This window comes from Azolla caroliniana, unplaced genomic scaffold (genome assembly GCF_043228905.1).
Source record: "Azolla caroliniana isolate FFs.n. ecotype wild unplaced genomic scaffold, voAzoCaro1.0.p SCAF_18, whole genome shotgun sequence".
NCBI classification, from domain to species: domain Eukaryota; kingdom Viridiplantae; phylum Streptophyta; class Polypodiopsida; order Salviniales; family Salviniaceae; genus Azolla; species Azolla caroliniana.
In genome coordinates, this window is record NW_028230453.1 from 10,953,427 (window position 1) to 10,972,146 (window position 18,720).

General features: G+C 39.6%; 1 protein-coding gene across 1 annotated transcript; it reads left to right on the top strand.

Annotated features, from left to right (window-relative positions):
* The first annotated feature begins 4,722 nt into the window (after window positions 1-4,722).
* Window positions 4,723-12,130, top strand: LOC147852412 (SMAD/FHA domain-containing protein). Its single transcript, XM_087334002.1, has 12 exons — window positions 4,723-5,192; window positions 5,716-5,801; window positions 5,885-5,964; window positions 6,044-6,099; window positions 8,247-8,295; window positions 8,369-8,530; window positions 8,619-8,711; window positions 8,800-8,913; window positions 8,999-9,117; window positions 9,202-9,455; window positions 10,596-11,396; window positions 11,498-12,130. The coding sequence occupies exons 1-12, from the start codon at window positions 4,738-4,740 to the stop codon at window positions 11,545-11,547; spliced, it is 2,319 nt and encodes a 772-aa protein (XP_087190128.1). The 5' UTR covers window positions 4,723-4,737; the 3' UTR covers window positions 11,548-12,130.
* The last annotated feature ends 6,590 nt before the right edge of the window (window positions 12,131-18,720 follow it).

Genomic DNA, 18,720 nt, shown 5'->3' on the forward strand with positions numbered 1-18,720 from the left:
GTTCTAATAGTGTACAAGGTAAAGTACAACACCGATGGCTCCGTCAACCAGTACAAGGCTAGATTGGTGGCAAAGGGTTATGCACAGCAGCATGACATCGACTACGATCACACATTCGCGCCGGTCGCGAAGATGACAAGTTCAACCGTTCGTGTTTTGCTTGCAGTATCAATGACGAACGGATGTCACCTACACCAGATGGACGTGAAGAATGCATTCCTACAAGGAGAGCTCGAGGAACATATGTACATGCAACCTCTCGGATTTCAATCTGGATTGAACACATCAGTTGTCAGCCGACTAGAGAAGTCCATGTAAGGATTAAAGCAAACCTCGTGTGCTTGGAACACGAAGATCACGTAGAGATTGCATCGGATGGGGTTTGCTCCATAGAAGTTGCACTCATCATTGTTCATTCGGCAAGGTCGGAATGGGCCCCCGGTAAGCATACTGCTATCTATATGTGGATGACTTGGTCATCGTTGGCACCGACCTGTAAGAAATCGACCGCGTGAAGTCCCAACTAGCCGCATCATTCGATATGAAGGATCTGGAAGATCTTCATTACTTCCTTGGGATCGAAGTGATCCATACCTCGGAAGGTATACTGATCAGTCAACGACACTATGTATTAAGTAATATCTTCAAGTTTGGAATGACGGATTTACAACTCTTCTAGACTGAAACGTCAAGCCTCGCCAAGGATCGGGAACGGCGTGTGATGTGACATGGTTTCGATAGATTGTTAGAAGCCTCATATACTTGACCATCATCCAGTCGGACCTCAGCTATCCGGTCAGATTGGTTAGTTGGTTTATGTCGCAACCAACCATTGACCACCTTCAGTGCTCACATCGAATCTTGGGACATGTGAGCAGCACGAAGGATGGAGGGTTGTTGTATCAGATCGGTTTTGCCGGACAGTTAGTTGGCTACACGGATGCCGATTGGGCCGAAAATGCCAACGATTGTAGGTCAACGTCCGCTTTTGCATTCTCACTTGGAAGCACAATGATCGCTTGGAGCAGTAAGAAGTAGTTGATAGTTGCATTGTCAAGCATCGAGGTTGAATATCAAGGAGCGGCTATTAAGGGATTTGCAGATGGAGGTGTCCGAGCCGACAATGATATATTGTGACAACCTCAACAATATCTAGCTAGCAAAGAACCTCGTCTTCCACGCCCGGACAAAGCACATTGAGGTGCATTATCATTTCGTCCACGAACGAGTCCTCTCTAGTGAAGTGGAACTACAATATGTTCTGACTGATCGGGAGGTTGCCGATATCTTTCCAATACGGTTGAGTGAATCGTGATCAATGTGAAGGTTCAATTTTTAACGGATGTAGTGTTTAATAACATCTACACTAGATTTAACTCTTTCCCACGAATTTTAAAGGAAGTGGTCATCAAAGTAGCTTCCTCAAAGGTGATCATATTGATAAGATTGTAAATGAAGCATCATGTTAACCTCATTAATATGACTCAAGGTATTAACGACTAATTGACAAACCGTTTCAAGCTATCTAATAGAAGATTGAATAAAGAGAAATTGTAGCATAGTTGTAAAACCCAAACAATAATCCAAGAATGGAGAACTCATAAATACGTCTCAAGAATGGAGATACATCTCTAGAAGATATGTGTGAGTAAACTCATAAATAGTGTTTCAAGTAGATGGATGCACCACCACTACAATTATGACCTCTGGGACCAAATAAACATATGTGATGCGTTGTTAAGAAGGGGGATAACTACTATGTAGTAACAACTCTCCATGTGAAAATATTGCACACACATTAGTGCCCACCCTTCTTGGTGTGGGTTTGATTGAGTATGAGACTTACGGGGTGGGAGCAACCGAGAGTTGGGGAGAAGTTTGGAAGCAAATGTATATACATATGTGTATATTATGTATGCACGACATACATGGATGGATAGGATAGTCTTCTTTTTTATTTAATTAAGAGTATCAATCATCCAAGAAGGAAGCAACAGCAACACCTTCAATCAAAATACATACATACATACATACATAATTCCCTCCCTCCAATATAAAAAATTAGAAGTTTGGAAGCAAATGTATATACATATGTGTATATTATGTATGCACTGCGGACATGGATGGATAGGATAGTCTTCTTTTTTATTTAATTAAGAGTATCAATCATCCAAGAAGGAAGTAGCAACAACACCTTCAATCAAAATACATACATACATACATACATACATACATAATTCCCTCCCTCCAATATAAAAAAGGGAAAAGTACTAGGATACCCTTGGAAGTTTGTCTATTTACCAGAATGCCCCTGGAAGTTCCAAATTTACCAAACTACCCTTATGTCCAAAAAAATACACTTTATAAACTAATTATACACTCAAATCTACAAGCCCTATTTACCATAATACTCTTCAAACACAATTTTCTTTTACTTAAAGGGATTCTTCCAAGCATATCCTTGTACTTTTCCCTAAATTATAATATTAGGAAGAAGCTTTTCATTTCCACATCATTAATAATACTCATAATAACACTAACTCTGCCTCGTCTTCGGCTTGCTCTTCTCCTCATGTTATCAGGAAATATAATCAGCCTTTAATCCACGTGAGTAACAACAATATTGACAATCTGGGTAGCTTTAATGGAAGCTTGAGTGTGAACTGTGTTGCCATTACGCCGCCTCTACTGCCACCAATGGTCCCCCCCACATGAGCAGTGATGTGAGCAACGCCCGCCTGGCAATGGATCCAGGGTCGCCGCCATTCTAGCCCTTCCCACCAACACCAGCACCATCATCATCTGAATCATGATTCTGCCCACCACCATGGCCGCTTCCTCTGCCCACCAGGACGGACAAGGATCACCATCATTTGAATCATGCTTCTGCCCGCCCTACACATCTTCATCTCCTCCAATCGCCGCCGCCTAATGCTATGCTTAATCCCACCAGCCTTAACAAACCCTGCCATCGATCAAATTCCGTTTGATGAGGATGTGATCAGGCCGCCCTAGACCTTCAAGGTTATCAGCATCAGCAGTATGTCCAGTGATTCCTGCTTCAAATCTGAAGCCATGGATCGAATGATCAGTAACACTACGAAGGTGCCGCCCCTAAATCAGAATCCTACCAATCTCCACCAAATTGAAGCTACAATTACTGATCAAGAAATCCCTCCCCGCAATTAGCTGCCATCACTCTTCGACGAGCTGGACCTCTATAGCCTCAAAGCTTGCATGGTGGAGGCAGATCTCCCTCACCTATGCCCGTCGCCGCCTGTACGTCTCGCCGCCTCTCGTGATCCCATTCACAAACTGCCTGATACTCCTAATGTGGCATTGATTGACGTCATCCAGAAGATTCTTCGTCATTTCGCCGCCCAATTCAAATCAGGTCCTGTAGGATCGAATTGTAATCCATGATCACAGAATGGATTAGGAATGCCCTGATCTGCAGGGCGACGAAGACGTCTTGGTATTAGTAGTTGTTCTCTTCCCCATCCTTCCCATCTCCATCACCATCCCCACGCTTCCCTCTCTTCTTTGATGTTCCTTTCTTCTTCTCCCCTTGACCTTGATGGCGATGAGAGCGATCAAGTAACAACCTGCGGTGAGGCACAACACTACGGCCGTTGCCCCTCCTGAAGCTATCAGAATTATGGCGAGCTTGCTCAACTGGGCTTGCCTCTGCTTCTTCGCCTCCTTTGCTTCCGTCCCTAGGATTATAGAGGGAGCAGAAGGAGAAGAAGGAACCATAACTGAAGATGATGAGTTGCTACAGCATTGTGCTGCCGTTCCTTGCAATGGCGTCCCAGACAAGTCTACGTTACCTAGGAAAGAAGAAGCAGAGAAAGCTCCGAGCGAAGGAGGGTTGCTGCCACTGAGCTTGTTGAAAGATTATAGGAGCATTATGCTGGAGACGAATTCATCGACTCTGACTTGAACAATGAGGAACATTATGCAGAGGCAACATCAATACTAGAGCTTGACTATGAAGATTATAGGAGCTCAAGGGGGATGAGCAGTGCGAGTACTCGAAGCTCTAGCCAACCTATAGGCTGCATTCAGGTAGCGACTATGTTCATATGTCTCGCAGAAGACCCGATCTTTTCTTCCATAGAACTACATGCATAGATTAGTACACCAATGGCAATCTTGCATAGTGTAACAATTTCTCACCCCAATCAGAATCTGTGCGCATAGAAATCGCTGCCATGGATCCTCAGATGTATAGAGAACGTGGACGCGGAAGTATTGAGGGGGTAATTATGGAAGGAACGGATGATGATTATGATGAGCAGATGAGTTGCAAGAATAAGTACCAAGATACCTTGGAAGAATCCCTTTAAGTGAAGAAAATTGTGTTTAAAGGGTATTCTGGTAAATAGGGCTTGTAGAGTTCAGTGTATAATTACTTTGTGAAGTGTATTTTTTGGACATAGGGGTAGTTTGGTAAATTTGAAACTTTCAGGGGTATTCTGGTAAATAGACAAACTTTCAGGGGTATCCTCGTACTTTTCCCTATAAAAAATACATACCATAGGTAGGTAGGCATGGGCCATGGCATACAATACATAGAGACATACACAGAATGTGTTTGTTCATAGGATACACAAAGAGAGACAGACGCAGACGGGCAGATAAAGCAAGAGAGAGAGAGAGACACACACACACGCACGCATAAACACAAGAGACAGAGAGAGACACACACACAGAGACAGAGACAGAGACAGAGAGATGGAATGGTTGATGCCACCTCCTCCTCCCCGACGGCCTCCGAGATCTTCTTCTTCTTCTTCTTCTTCTTCAGCAATAATAATGATGACCACAGAATCCATTGACACAGATGATGTAGCATCCGAAAGCGACACCACATCATATCGCCCCAAGAGGAAGAGCGCCACGAATATTGACGGAGAGAATAGCTGTGAAGTGAAGATCCACAACAATACTACTGATGAAGAGGAGATGATCAGCAGGTCTGGGGAACCCAAGAAGGAAGCAAGAGAAGAAGAGGAAGACAAGAAAGAACAAGAAAAGGGAAATGGAAAGGAAGAAAACGATTTGAATTCTTGCCCAAAAATGGGATTGAGTAATTCTGTTTATTCTATACCTAAGTGGGGTGCCGCACCTGCATTCCCTTTCTCTCTTGAAATAATCAAAGATGGCACTCTTGTTGGCTCCCACGATGTGTAAGAGAGAAATAAAAGGAAGTCATTTGTATTTATTTTTGAGTTTTCAATTTCTTTTAATCTCATATGCATTTAGATTACGCTTTTAATAGGAAGGAGGTAAGTCTAAGTAGATTAAGGATTAAGTATAAATTGAATTCCTCAGGGATTCTAGATGTACTATTTATTGATTGTCTTAGGACTCAGCCCCAGGTGACAGACACTGAAGAGATGTATAGTGAAGGTTTAATGCTAAATGACATTAGGGAGCCATTTGTTGAGAAGAAATACTAGTTACATTCTGACATTGGGAATCTCGGTGTATATTCTAAAGGTGCATATTTAACCTCGATGTATAGTCAAGACTAATATAGTCAGGATTGTTGTTGCTGCTCAATCTATAGTATGGCCTCACGTTGGAAGTTCACATGTATAGTTTGTATTAGTATTCTATGTAGCTACATAGAAAAACCTCACATTCGAATAAATATGTGCGTTATTGAGGCAGAACTCGTGTTTAAGGAATATTTCATGCTTATGGCAGGTCTGGAAAAGGTGCATATATGTTTGGTCGCAGTGATCAGTGTGATTTTGTTCTGGAACATCCATCAATTTCTAGGTTTCATGCAGGTATTTCCTCATCGAATTTCTATGGCATTTATGTTCTTGTCCTTACATTGGTTGAACATGAACCGAATCTCGTTTTAATACAGTTGTACAGTTCAAAAGACCAAGTGACGTCTTTATCTATGATCTGGGAAGCACCCATGGAACTGTTGTTAATAAAAAACAGGTTAGGAAAGAGACAGAGAGATTCATGTTCATATAATGTTATATTTTTTATTGTTTTCTCACAGTGAATTATTTTTTAGGTTCCAGGAAAGATGTACATATCTCTGCATGTTGGTGATGTATTAAAATTTGGTCTGTAAGTTTCAAATGCTAAACCTTTCTCATTTTTCCACACAGCAATTGTCTATACGAACTTCTAAATTGAAACATAATACTGGTTTATAGAATTAAAATTTCAGTGGATATGTGTATATTAATGATGGGCATTACTTCGTTCAATGCTCACGATTTACTTCTCTTCCCTATTCCCTTTATATACAGGGTTATATTTCTCAACACTGGGTTTGTCTTATAAACTGAGCTTTTGGGTTGCATAATACGAATCTGACAAAAAGTAATACATTGTTATTGAATAAAAGGAAATGAAACATCATCAAAAACTGGAGGCTACTGCCATATCAGCTCATATTGGACATGTTCTGAGTGTTCTTGTTTGAGTAAAAGAACTCTTGAAGTGCCCTGGTGTTTCTCCTGTTTGTTGCAGAGAACAATTCCAACCTTCATTGGAACATATTGTAGGCAATACTCCTGCAATGAAATTGGTTTGGAAGGCATGTTAATTCTTCAAAATACAAGGCGCAAGAGACGAGAAACAAGAAACACATGACACACTATATGTGGATTTGTCCCAAAGATTGTGTCCACATTGATATTTCTCTGCAGCATTAATCAAAAACCAATGATTGCGATAACTCTGAACTAATTTCTAATGAGCACAAAATGATGGACTTTGTGCACAAATCCAAAATGCACAAGAAATAATTTTGGGAGCCCTAAAATCAGTAAAATGTCATGTAGTTGAAGTTCTAATTTTATCCTGGATTCTGAAACTGTTTAAAAATAAAATTAACAATGAGCTTGTACAAACCTTAGCCAAAAGTCTGTAGCTATTGATAACCACAGTTTTAGTTGTATGCAATACATGCAATGAAGAGAAATGCCAGTCTTTGCCATTGACTGATCACCTCAAGTTGAGCATGTTTATTCTCTACTTAAATTGACGTGTGGCTTCTTTTTGTTTTGTATTTTAAAAAGCAACTATCTTCTTTTCTAAGCTTTGTGTTTCGGTTTCTTTCGCTCAGTATCTGAGCTTGATTCAGTAAGCAGGACCCTATACACTATTTAACAGGCACTCCTCCAGAATTGTGTTGGCAAAGTCTCGTATGAAACTAAACCAGAACTCATGAAAATAGTGAACAGGCATAGTCTGTATTCATTTCTTAGAGGTTAATCTTCCGTAAAGTTATCTACTGCATACAAAGTCATTGCAAGTCGCCAATGAATGGTATAGGTTTATTCTATTTTCTTATTTTACCATCAAAAGGACCCCGGTGTCGGAGAGATATCATAGAACATAAAAAATGCATCCCCATTTGCACTGCTAGTGATTTTACTTTGGGTATTTTAATCTGTATACAGAAATTTTTTGTGACTTGTAGGTGCATCCATAGATTGTGAATTGTTGAATATCACTGTATACAAGTTAGCTATTCTCTAGAAACGGGCTGAATGGATCATAATTCTTTTTTCCTAGGAGTTCCTAACTTCTGTTTAGGACTAGCATCTGATGTGGCATCTCTATCAGATAGTCAAATGTGAATGAAGTGCAATTATAAGACATCAATGATGGTAAATACCTGCTAATAGGTAGGTGGGCTGGCAATGCTCGGCTTTTTGGTAAATTGTGTGGTGTTCATGTGGCTCATGCTAGATTGACTGTATTTTGGACCAGATTCATGAATCTATTTGAAGTGGCTAGCTTCGTTTCAAGCCTTAATATTACTTCCTCACATAGTCACCTTCATCTTGGGGTAGGTCCCGTGATTTTCTTCCATCTCTCAGTGTATCTGCTACCTTGTCTAACCTATATGCTGTGCATGCTAACTTTGAATCTTCCTCAGGATCACTGTACCGATTTTTCTTGATCATTCATCTGCTTTTCTCTTTTCTCTTTTTTCCTATTATGTAATCTTTTTGAAATTTATTTCATTTGGTTTTGATTATACCTTTGTATATGTTATAATTCTAGCTACTAGAATTTGGTCTTTATCTAAGAATGATTTCAGTGTCTCGATTTTACTTGCTGTTGCACATTTATGTTTATTGTATGTTGTAAAAGGATGAGTAGGCCAGAAGCCCTCTTCACTGTATATTGTTTTAATGCATGTCCATTGTGTACTCATCTACAATGAGATTATGGAAATATTGAATTTGTTTATGCAGATCTTCTAGATTATATGTGCTGCAGGGTCCAAATGAGCTAATGCCAAAGGTAGCTTTCTATAATCTTTGTATTCTCTTTATATCTATTATGTTTTAATATCTTTGACTTTTATTTTTTTCAGGAGAAACCTACAAAGGTACAAAGAGAATTGCTTCAACAGTCTGAAACTGCCTTTGAGGTTGCTGAAAGGGAGGCATCGCTTCAACGTGCAAGAAGAGATGCATTACAAGCTGAAGGAGCCAGTTGGGGAATGATGGAGGATGCATTCGAAAATGAAACACAGGTTTAATAAAGTTTGTTATTTGTCCTACCTCTTTAAGATGTTTCTTAGTATTACATACATCTCATGTGCTATGCTTCTTCTTTTGTAGGAAGAAGAAGAACTCACATGGCAGACGTATAAAGGTCAACTTACTGAAAAACAACAAAAAACTCTTGAAAAGATACATAAGCGGAATGAGAAGGTAGGAGATTGATTCATTTGCTTATGATGTGAGGGTAGGGTATGCATATATGGATTTTCCTAAGCTTTTTGGTTTTTCATGTAAAAAGATTTCTAGTTTGAAGAAGGAGATTGATGCAATACAAGTGAAGGAGATTCCCCAAGGAGGTCTGACACAAGGACAACAAACTCAAGTTGCACGGAACCAACAAAGAACAGAGCAGGTTTATTTATTTATTCTTTATAAGTAAGCATTTATAAATCATGTTTGTGGAGTTGTCTGATATTAAAGGAAAACATAATTTTCAGCTCATGGAAGAACTTGAAAACCTTGAGGAAACTTTGAACCAAAGCATTCAAGAAAGTGTTGGTGCACGAACCAAGAAAGGATCATTTAGAAAAGGAGATGAAGAGGAGAACAATCTGAGGTTCACAAGTGTGTTGCATGTGTTCTTTCTGTTCGGTTAACAATTTCTGTTTTAATGGGCTATTTGGATTACTTGATATTGCAGTGATGATGATGATGATGATTTTTATGACCGCACGAACATTGGCAAAGCGAAATCCAATTCGACGAAAAGCCCCCTCATCCAAGTTGTAGAAACTGCAGAAACTTTGCTTGAGAAAAGGGAGAAGATTTTGAAGGATATTGAAAAGTTCTCTGAGTTACTCCATATTGAGGAAATGAATCCACTCAAGGTCTCTCAAGATAAGGAGTCTCTTGACCCCTTGGATGCATTCATGACAGATGTATCATCTAAACTAGGTAAAAATCATCATTTGAAGTGATGCTAATGTCTAATTTCTAGTTACATGATTCCGTTAAGGAATCTTTAGGGAGGATATTCTTTGAAAATATAAACTCAAATATGGGTAGAGTTCGCACTTCATAGGCAATGTGTTTCTAATAACTTAATGAAAACATTCATAAGCTTTTTTGTTAGAAATAGTGAGAATCAACTAGACAAGCATGCAGAGGTATAATCACAAAGATGTATGTGTCAATACGAACTTTCTATTACATATGAGAGTAGCTCACAATGGTAGTCCTTAAAACTTAGATGGGATCTGGACTAGTCGACTACAAAATTAGTTGACACAGATAATAGTCACAACTGTTGTGTAAGAAAAAGAGTGGATAATTGTATATTGTGTTTGATCTTATTGTCACATTAAATGTGAAAGTGAGTTGATAGTAGTGTGATATTCCTTTCTTGTAAACTGACTTGTCATTTAATTTGACCTAGCTCCATAGATTCAAGCTAGTGCTAGATAGTACTTATCTTAAAGTCAATGGCACATACTTCAAGACTAAGTACATCTTAACCTGCCAACAGAGAATATTATTCTAGTCAACCTGACTAGTCAATCCCAATACCATACTTCCCTCTTTCTTAAATACCTTCTCCTACTCATCTATGGTTTCCCACATTGACACCTCATCGACCTATATGGTCTCGGGCTGCATAATAGCTACTCATTTGGGGTGCTATCACAAACTGTGCACTCAAGAATACATGTGGGGATAAACTGACAACCTGAAGTTAATCATTGATATATCCAACATTTTTTATGTAGTGTTGCTTTCCATCTTATATCCTTGTTTTACATTCACCGTCATCACATTTAAGTACCTCGTATGTCTTATATATTCCTTCAATAGCGAAAACCCATTTTATGAAGCACTTTAGAGATGTTTGACAGCTCATTGTATTAGAATGCTTCTTTTTATCTTGCATCATACCTTTATCACATAATTACATGGATTTTCTGGATGCTCATGTTATATAGAGATAGATAGTACTATATGACCTAAAGTATATGTGCAAGTAATTAAACCAAGAGGCCATCCTTTTCTCTGGAGCATGAATATTCTAATCGGGTTTAATTCTTGTTTTATAAACAGAAAGTGATCGAGTATCTGGGCTTAAAAAGGAGATAGAAAAGCATCAAGGTGATTTATATAGGATTAATTGTCTCCTCAAAATTGCGGATCCGACTGGAGAACAAGAAAGGAACTGGCAGAAATCACCTCAATCACAAATCCAAGTCACTGATATGATTCAGAAGAGGGCATCGGAGATATCTAAAGAGCAAAAGTTGAGAACTAGCAATGAAATCAACAATGCATCTGAGAAAGAGTCAGGAGAAAAGAAAGAGACTTGCACACCAATGCTTACCGAGGTTGATGTTAAAAAAGAAAAAGAACAAGTGGTTAAAAATGGTCCGTTGTGGCTTGGTCAGGCTAGAAACGATGTAGATGAGGCAACAAGCACCACTGTTGACATTGAAGATGGTAAAAAGTTCATGGAATACAAAGACAGACATAAAGTGAAGTTGGGATTGGAGGAACAGGAAAATTTGGAAGATGGTATAATACCCTTAGATGCGAGTGGTCTAATTTTAAGAAAGAAAAAGAATGTTGTTCCGAAGGAGGATACATGTGATGGAGAAGATAATGAAGGAGAGGATGACAAAAGCTTGTGGGAGGGAGCTGCGGCTGCTGCTGCTGACAAAGTTGCTTTATTGTTGAGGCATCAAAGAGGGTTAGGTGCGGCTGTAGAACAGGAATTTCAAGAGGAAAGCGGATGGTTGAAGGAAGAACAACCTGCAAGTGCACCGACAAAGAAAAGGAAACTTGGACCTGAGAGACCAGATTTCCTGAATAAAGCAACAACAAAGTTTCAAGCTTGGGTACCACCTTCAGGTGGGTCTATATTTATTACATAACGAATTCAGATTTGCTTTATTTTCGATGTATAGAGTGAATTTGGCCATATTATTTAACTGTATACATGTGTTTTTCAGGGCAAACTGGGGATGGGAAAACTGCACTAAATAAGAAATATGGCTACTGATCCATGTTGTATCTTGGACAACTAATTGCATGTAGAGAAAAAGAGAGAGGGAGTAGAGAGAATTCGTTGCGTAAAAGTCACGGAAGAAAGAAGTGATTAAATGCAAAGGGGAAGTAGTGGTTGATATTGCTCTTTATGAGGGATTGATTGCTATTTTCATCAACAGAGCGGTGAGCTCGATTGGAACTCCTGACCTATGGGCTTATTCCAACTATTCCCTCTATGGGATGAATTACTATTTGCAGCAACTGAGGGATGAGTGTGATTGGAACTCCTGACTTATCTATGGGCACCCTTAGACTACATGCCGGATTGTACTAGCTATTCCTGCAATGGTTTGTAATGGAAAGAGACAGACTATAATGCAAAAACCATATGATGTAAAACACAGGATGTGCAAAGTTCAGAAATGTTTTGCTATGAGTAGTATTAGGATAATGGGAATTTGCTTAGTTCCATCTACCAATTTGATTAAGTAATGAATGTTTTGCTATGAGTAGTATTAGGATAATGGGAATTTCCTTTGTTCCATCTACCAATTTGATTAAATAATGAATGTTTTGCTATGCGCAGCATTAGATAATGGGAATTTGCTTAGGTGGTCATACTCGAACTTGAATCAATTTTTGCTGACACATTTGCCAATAGGAGTAATCAAGCTAACTGTCATATTTACACATACAATAAGAGTAGGTAACAGGCGACATGTTCTATACAAGAAGTAAATCTGTGTTAAGCATGTTCAAGCTTGTGTGAACCATTAATGTGTAACATGCATATTTCCAAAAAGTATCAAGCTCAATTTTGTTAGAATGTCAAATTAGAATTTTCTTACCCTCTTTGGAGTTGCAAGGACAAAATGGAAGAGAGTCGGTTCTTAAATATAAGAGATTAAGGTAGGGTGTTGATTACACCTAGATGTATGCAAATGAAGTGTCCAAGTGTTTGAGTGTATATGCATTTGAGAGTAAGTATGTGCTTGCTTGAATGCATGATGCACCTATGTGTGTGTGCTTCGTGCATGTTATGTGCTTTTGTATGAACATGTGGGATGTTTAGCAGTGGTTATGTGTGCGTATATAAGTAGGTAATTATGGTGTAGTTGTATGAAGGAACTATGTATTTGTGCTTGTGTGAGTGTATATGTATATATATATGAATACGTGCAATTGAAGTATCCAAGTGTTTGAGTGTATATGCATTTGAGAGTAAGTATGTGCTTGCTTGAATGCACCTATGTTTGTGTGATTTGTGCATGCTATGTACTTTTGTATCAATATGTGGGATGTTTAGGAGTGGTTATGTGTGTGTATATAAGTAGGTAATTATGGCTTAGTTGTATGCAAGAACAATGCATTTGTGCCCGTGTGAGTGTATATGTGCAAATGTTCAAAAGTCTGTTTGTATATGTGTGTGTGTGTATATATCTATATCTATATCTATCTATATGTAGATAGATAGATAGTTATGTGCAAATATATGTATGTCCACGTAATAGGTATACGTGTAAGAATAAAGTATTGATAAGTAGGGGAGGGATATTTGGGGAAAAACGTTTACCTACATGTGGGTGGGGGAATTGATGTTTTTGTTTCTTAGTTACGAAAAGTTATGTGAAGGAGAAAAGGGAAAGGTTGACTTGGATGACATGGAAATGTAGGTGGTAACGTTGTGAGGTGAACTCACCTACATGTGTGCATGGAGGACCGAGGATGACAGAAGTAGATGATCAACAAACAACAATGACAAAAGATGTAGTGTAGAAGCTGCAAAGGAAATATGATGATTGTTTGGCAGCAACACCTATGGGTGAAGGATGGTGGTTGCAAGGGGCGTTTGACAACAAGCGGTGGTGACAAATGACAATGATTGATAATAGATGGAGGCGACCGACAACAACGAGTGAAATCATACGACCAATGTTGAGGAAGGTGGTAGAGCTTGGAATTGAGGGATCAACCCTCAATTCGAAGACTTGAGTCAAGGTCTAAGCCTTTCACTTGAGGGTTGCCTAAGACTTCGACTCTAGCTAATGTGGAAGGCTCAACCTTTGATTCAAAATTTCAATCAAAGCCTCAAGCTTCATTCAATTGAATCAAAAGTTCAACCTTCAGTCAAATTGAATAAAAGGCTCAACCTTCATTCAAATTGAATCAAAGGCTCAACCTTCATTCAAGTTAAATCAAAGACTCAACCTTCATTCAAATTGAATCGAAGGCTCATCAAGGGATAACCTTTGACTCACGACTTTCCTAGAGTCAAACGCTCCCCTTTTCAATAAATTATAAATCTAGCCCTCCCTTGCGGAGGAGAGGGGGATTTGAAAATTTATGTTCTTTTCCGCATTAGGTGCCATATGGCAAATGGAATGTTGTCTTTGGTTGACATAGCAGGTTCGACCCGCACCGTCCCAAAATTACATGCAAGCTCATAAATATTTGCATGTCGGAATCGAGTTCCAAAAATTCCAACACGATCCTCGTAGCAAGTTCTTCCCATTGGCGCAACAATTTTCCAAGCACAAATAGTATGCAAATCTCTCTTTATTTATTTTACTCTAAATCAAAATTGTTTTATGCCTCGAGCTCGAATTTTTGAACCGAAAAGTTTACCGTGACCTTTATTCAATTCCAAATCATTATAGTCAAAAGATTAGCAAGAAATAATTATATAAGGATATCAAAATACATATTATATTAAGGTTCTCAATTCGAATGGATACTTGATGAGGTAAAATTGACTCTGTTATATGGACTAAGGTACGTAAATAAGATAGAAGTAGAGCTTTGGAAGGAGATGTAGGAAGGAGGTTCGAAAGTATGTGTGTGAGAACCTGTTGATCTATGAACAACAAACGACACATATATGTAGCAATATGAAGAAGAAGATAGACACAGTTCAAGCTTCAATGGAAGTTCTCTGTTACTCTGTAACTCTCTCTACAAGACTCAAGATACAAGAAGGTTATATCGTTACAACGTTAGGTTAGAGCTTATACACTCTAGACCTAACTATCGGACGTGTTCACACTCATATGGATACAAAGCAGAAGGAGTCGGCCTTTTATGCCAACAAACTTCCTCGTAAAAGGACTACTCTTTCCTATGTATACAATTGATTTGGGATTATCTCCCCCGTAAACCTAGATTACAAGTGAAAAGAGTAGCGTGCAGAAGCTTATAGATGAAACCGGCTTCACCGGATAGTAATAGAGAGTAAGCACAAGTTTAATCGAAGCTTCACAACAGAGAATACACAGGAGAGACAAAGAGAGCAGAATAACATAGACTCAATTTCCAAATAATAACACTCTATACATACAATGTGCTCAATGAGCACTTTTATACAAGTCCATAAAGGATTGATAGAAGTATTGACATGTACTTCAATGCTCATACGAGCGACTGACACTAACTCCAAGGAATATGCCTACGTACTAGGCGAAGGTTGTAGGCCTCTAACGGCCTACCGGTTATAATCCGGTCCATCTCTCCGATTCGGCTCTGGCTTATTCAGCCGACCCAGATCTGGTTGAGCTTGTCTGCTCAACACTTCCCCTCAAGCTCAACTTGAGGTCGGATCACTAAGTTAGTGTCTGCTGAACCTTACATCCGGCTCCTCATGGCGTCTTCCCACCTCGTTCGTGGTCCTCGACCCGTCCGATTCCGCTTTCCACAACCCGTCTGCTCCCGCGCACCTTGACCTTCTTGATCGACTTGTCTGCTCATAAGGCCCATCTAAGCTCCTTTGCTGTTGTGACTCTAGCGCTTCTTGACCCATCGGTTCTTCCGTGTCGGTGTTGACTTCCGTTGCCTCCTCGTCCGTTTGGCCTTCAGTTGATTCGGCTCCTCCGAATCAAACACCACTTCCGAATCGGGTGCCTCTGATTCATTCCAGCTCTTGTCCGAATTGGCTGCCTCCAACTCATCTTCAACCTTCAAACCCTTCATCACATTAGACCATGTCCGGGTCTTGGCCTTTTTTCCTCTGGCTGACTCTGCCTCCATCGCCGCTTGTTCCGACTTGATCGGATGTGCCGACTTCCTTAGTTGACTTGGCTCCCTTTTCCTTCTTGTCTCCCCCTGCTTCGGTTGTTTTCTTCTCCTCGAGTGTTTTTTAGATTTCTGTTCCAGTTCTCTCTGTACTAATACTTGTCAGGAATAGTACTAAGATACAGAGGGAATTAGTACTAGATATGAGGATTAGTACTAAGAGGGGAAATGATGTATTGTCAGGAATAGTACTAAGATAGAGGAGGAATTAGTACTAGAGATGAGGATTAGTACTAAGAGGGAAAAGGTGTAGAACACTAGGGAGGAGAGAGAGAAAGAGAGAGAAAGAGAGATTGATGGTAACAAACGATATATTATATTATATGAAGAGAATATACAAGAATAGTTAGGAAGCTTAAGATTAGCGTTGAACCATTTGTTGTCCGAATTGATTCTCAATAATGCCATGTGCCTCTTTTTATAGTATGCTTAGGAGTACTCTTGATATTTCTATAGAATGGTCTAGAGAAATCTAGAACATACATGGATTTCCTAAGTGAAATATTAAATGGAAATAATATTCTTTTTATTACAATGTATAGCTTAATGGTAAGGCTTCAACCCATGTGACACAAGGTCATGGGTTCGAATCACGAGTCGTCTTAGATAGAGGACTTGGATTTTCGGGATATCGTTGATGGAAGTCCTCAATAAGAGCTCGAGCATTTACCACATTATTGACTAGTTCCTAAGTACGCTCGCTTGGACTATAGCCTAGCCGATCGATCAAATAGTAGAGCTTGTTGCGAACAATCTTGGAATCAAGGATGGCAGCAACTTCGTACTCCGGTCCGGCTTGAAGCTCGATCGGGGGTGGAGGTGATGTAATACGATTTGGGATAGGGTTTGAGGAGAGAACTATGGAAAACCAGATGTATTCGTAGTTGTGGAGGTAGATCAAGACGAAAGGTGACATCATTAATTTTTCCGATAATACGGAAATGACCTAATCATCGATAATCCAATTTATCGCATGGTCGAGTAGTCTTGATATGTCGTCGTAATAGCCATACCCGATTTCCAATGTCCAAACAGGATGGAAGCCGATGACGATCCGCATAAGCCTTCTGTGTTTGTTGAGCTTGATGTAAATGGGTAGATAAATCTACTTGTATCTTGCGTAGCTGCTCCAAATGATGTTCTGCACGAGGATTTGTGGGTAACTCCGGAATTTCGAGCAGACACCATCGAGGATGATAGCCTGTATAAGTATAAAATGGTGTAACCCTAGTCGATGAGTGGATAGAGTTATTGTAAGAAAATTCGGCAAAGTGGACAATATCCGCCCAATCATCTTGTTGATAGCTTAGGGAACACCGAAGATACTGTTCCAGCATTTGATTTGTCCATTCTGCTTGTCCGTCTGTTTGAGGGTGATAGCCGGAGTAGAGGTTACAAGTGACCTTAAGCATTTTGAAGAGATACTTCCAGAAATTTGAGACAAATTGAGGTCCACGGTCGCTGATGATATTATTCGGGAGGCCATGGTGCCAAAATACCTCATGCATGACAACTTCAACGGTTTCTTCACTAGTGATTGCCTTAGTACAAGGCAAGAACCGTGCCATCTTAGTATATCGATCTACTATTATTAAGATCACATCATCCCTTTGAAATTGGAAGATCTGTGATAAAATCTAGAGAAATGGACTGGCATGGCTTGCTTGGAAGTGGTAATGGTTCCAATAAACCATATGGATGATGTCTTGGCATCTTTGATCTGCAACATGTATCACATGTCTGAACATAGTCTTCTACAAATTGTCGCATAGGAGGCCACCAAAATGATTGTTGTACTAAAATCAACATTTTAGTACTACCAAAATGTCCAGATGTATATACGTCATGACAATTTTGGACTAGTCGAAGGCGACAAGATTCATTGGGAACATACAAGAGTTTCTTAAAGAATAGTAATCCATCATGAAATTTGAATTGTCGATAGTCCGTACCTGGTTGTTGTGATTGTGAACAGGTTGCTTGCGAGGAATCAATTGCGCTATAATGGCTTGAGCGAAAGCGTTTGTCTTCAAGTCTTCACATATGGTCTCGATAATACAGGAATCCAATGGAGTGACAAACCCATGTTGCTTGTAGTCATGCTGGTCCCAAGATGACTTGCTTTTGATTATCGAATGTTGGATCACCGGGACAAGGTGCTAGATACGAGTGCTGTGATAATGCATCTGACTTCCCTTGCTACTTCCCAGGACTATATGTAATTTTGAAGTCGAAGTGAGTGAGGAATTGGGTCCACCGAGCTTGTCGTCGATTTAATACACGAGCATTTTGGAAATAGGCAATGTTTTTATGATCACTAAATACGGTGATTTGATGAAAAGATCCCTCTGAAAAATGCCACCATTGTGCAAAAGAGTCCACTATTGCTAATAGCTCCTTGTCATGTATCTTGTAGTTGATTTCGGCGGCATCAAACTTGCGCGAATGGAATGCCACAGGATGTAGTTTTTCATCATTGCCTTGTTGTGACAGAATGCTACCAAGGGCGAAATTCGACGTGTTTGCCTCCATGATGAACGGTTTTTTCGGATCAACATGAGCTAGAATAGGAGCTAATGTAAATGCTTTCTTAAGACTTACAAAAGCTGTATTCGCTTCCTTAGACCAAACAAACGATTGCCCTTTCCTTTTAAGTTGTGTGAGGCAAAATAAGCTTTGAGTAGTCCTGTATAAACTTGTGGTAGAAATTTGTGAAGCCTAAAAAACATTGCACATCTTGCAATGAACAGGGATTCTACCACTCTACCACCGTTTTGACCTTAGCTGGATCCATGGAGATGCCTTCTGAGGACATGACATATCCTAGAAATTCCACAAGATTGCAGTCAAAACTACATTTTTCCAGTTTTGCATAAAGACCATGTTCTCAAAGTCGTTTTAGTACTAATAGTACATGAGAATCATGCTCTTCTTGAGTTTTTGAATAAACTAGTAGATCATCCAAATATCCAAGAGATCTCGAAATATATCATTTGCCATGTGCTGGAAGATTGTTGGTGCATTGGTGAGATCGAAAGGCATAACCGTATACTCGAAGTGTTCGTATCGGGTGCAAAAAGCGGTCTTCCATTCATCTCCCGGTCGGATCCATACGAGGTTA

Bases quoted from the DNA above. Each gene is read 5' to 3' on its own strand.
- LOC147852412 (XM_087334002.1), top strand. From the start codon at position 4,738: ATGGAATGGTTGATGCCACCTCCTCCTCCCCGACGGCCTCCGAGATCT. The intron at 5,965-6,043 runs GTTAGGAAAGAG...ATTATTTTTTAG, and splicing joins CTGTTGTTAATAAAAAACAG to GTTCCAGGAAAGATGTACAT. The intron at 8,531-8,618 runs GTTTAATAAAGT...CTTCTTTTGTAG, and splicing joins CATTCGAAAATGAAACACAG to GAAGAAGAAGAACTCACATG.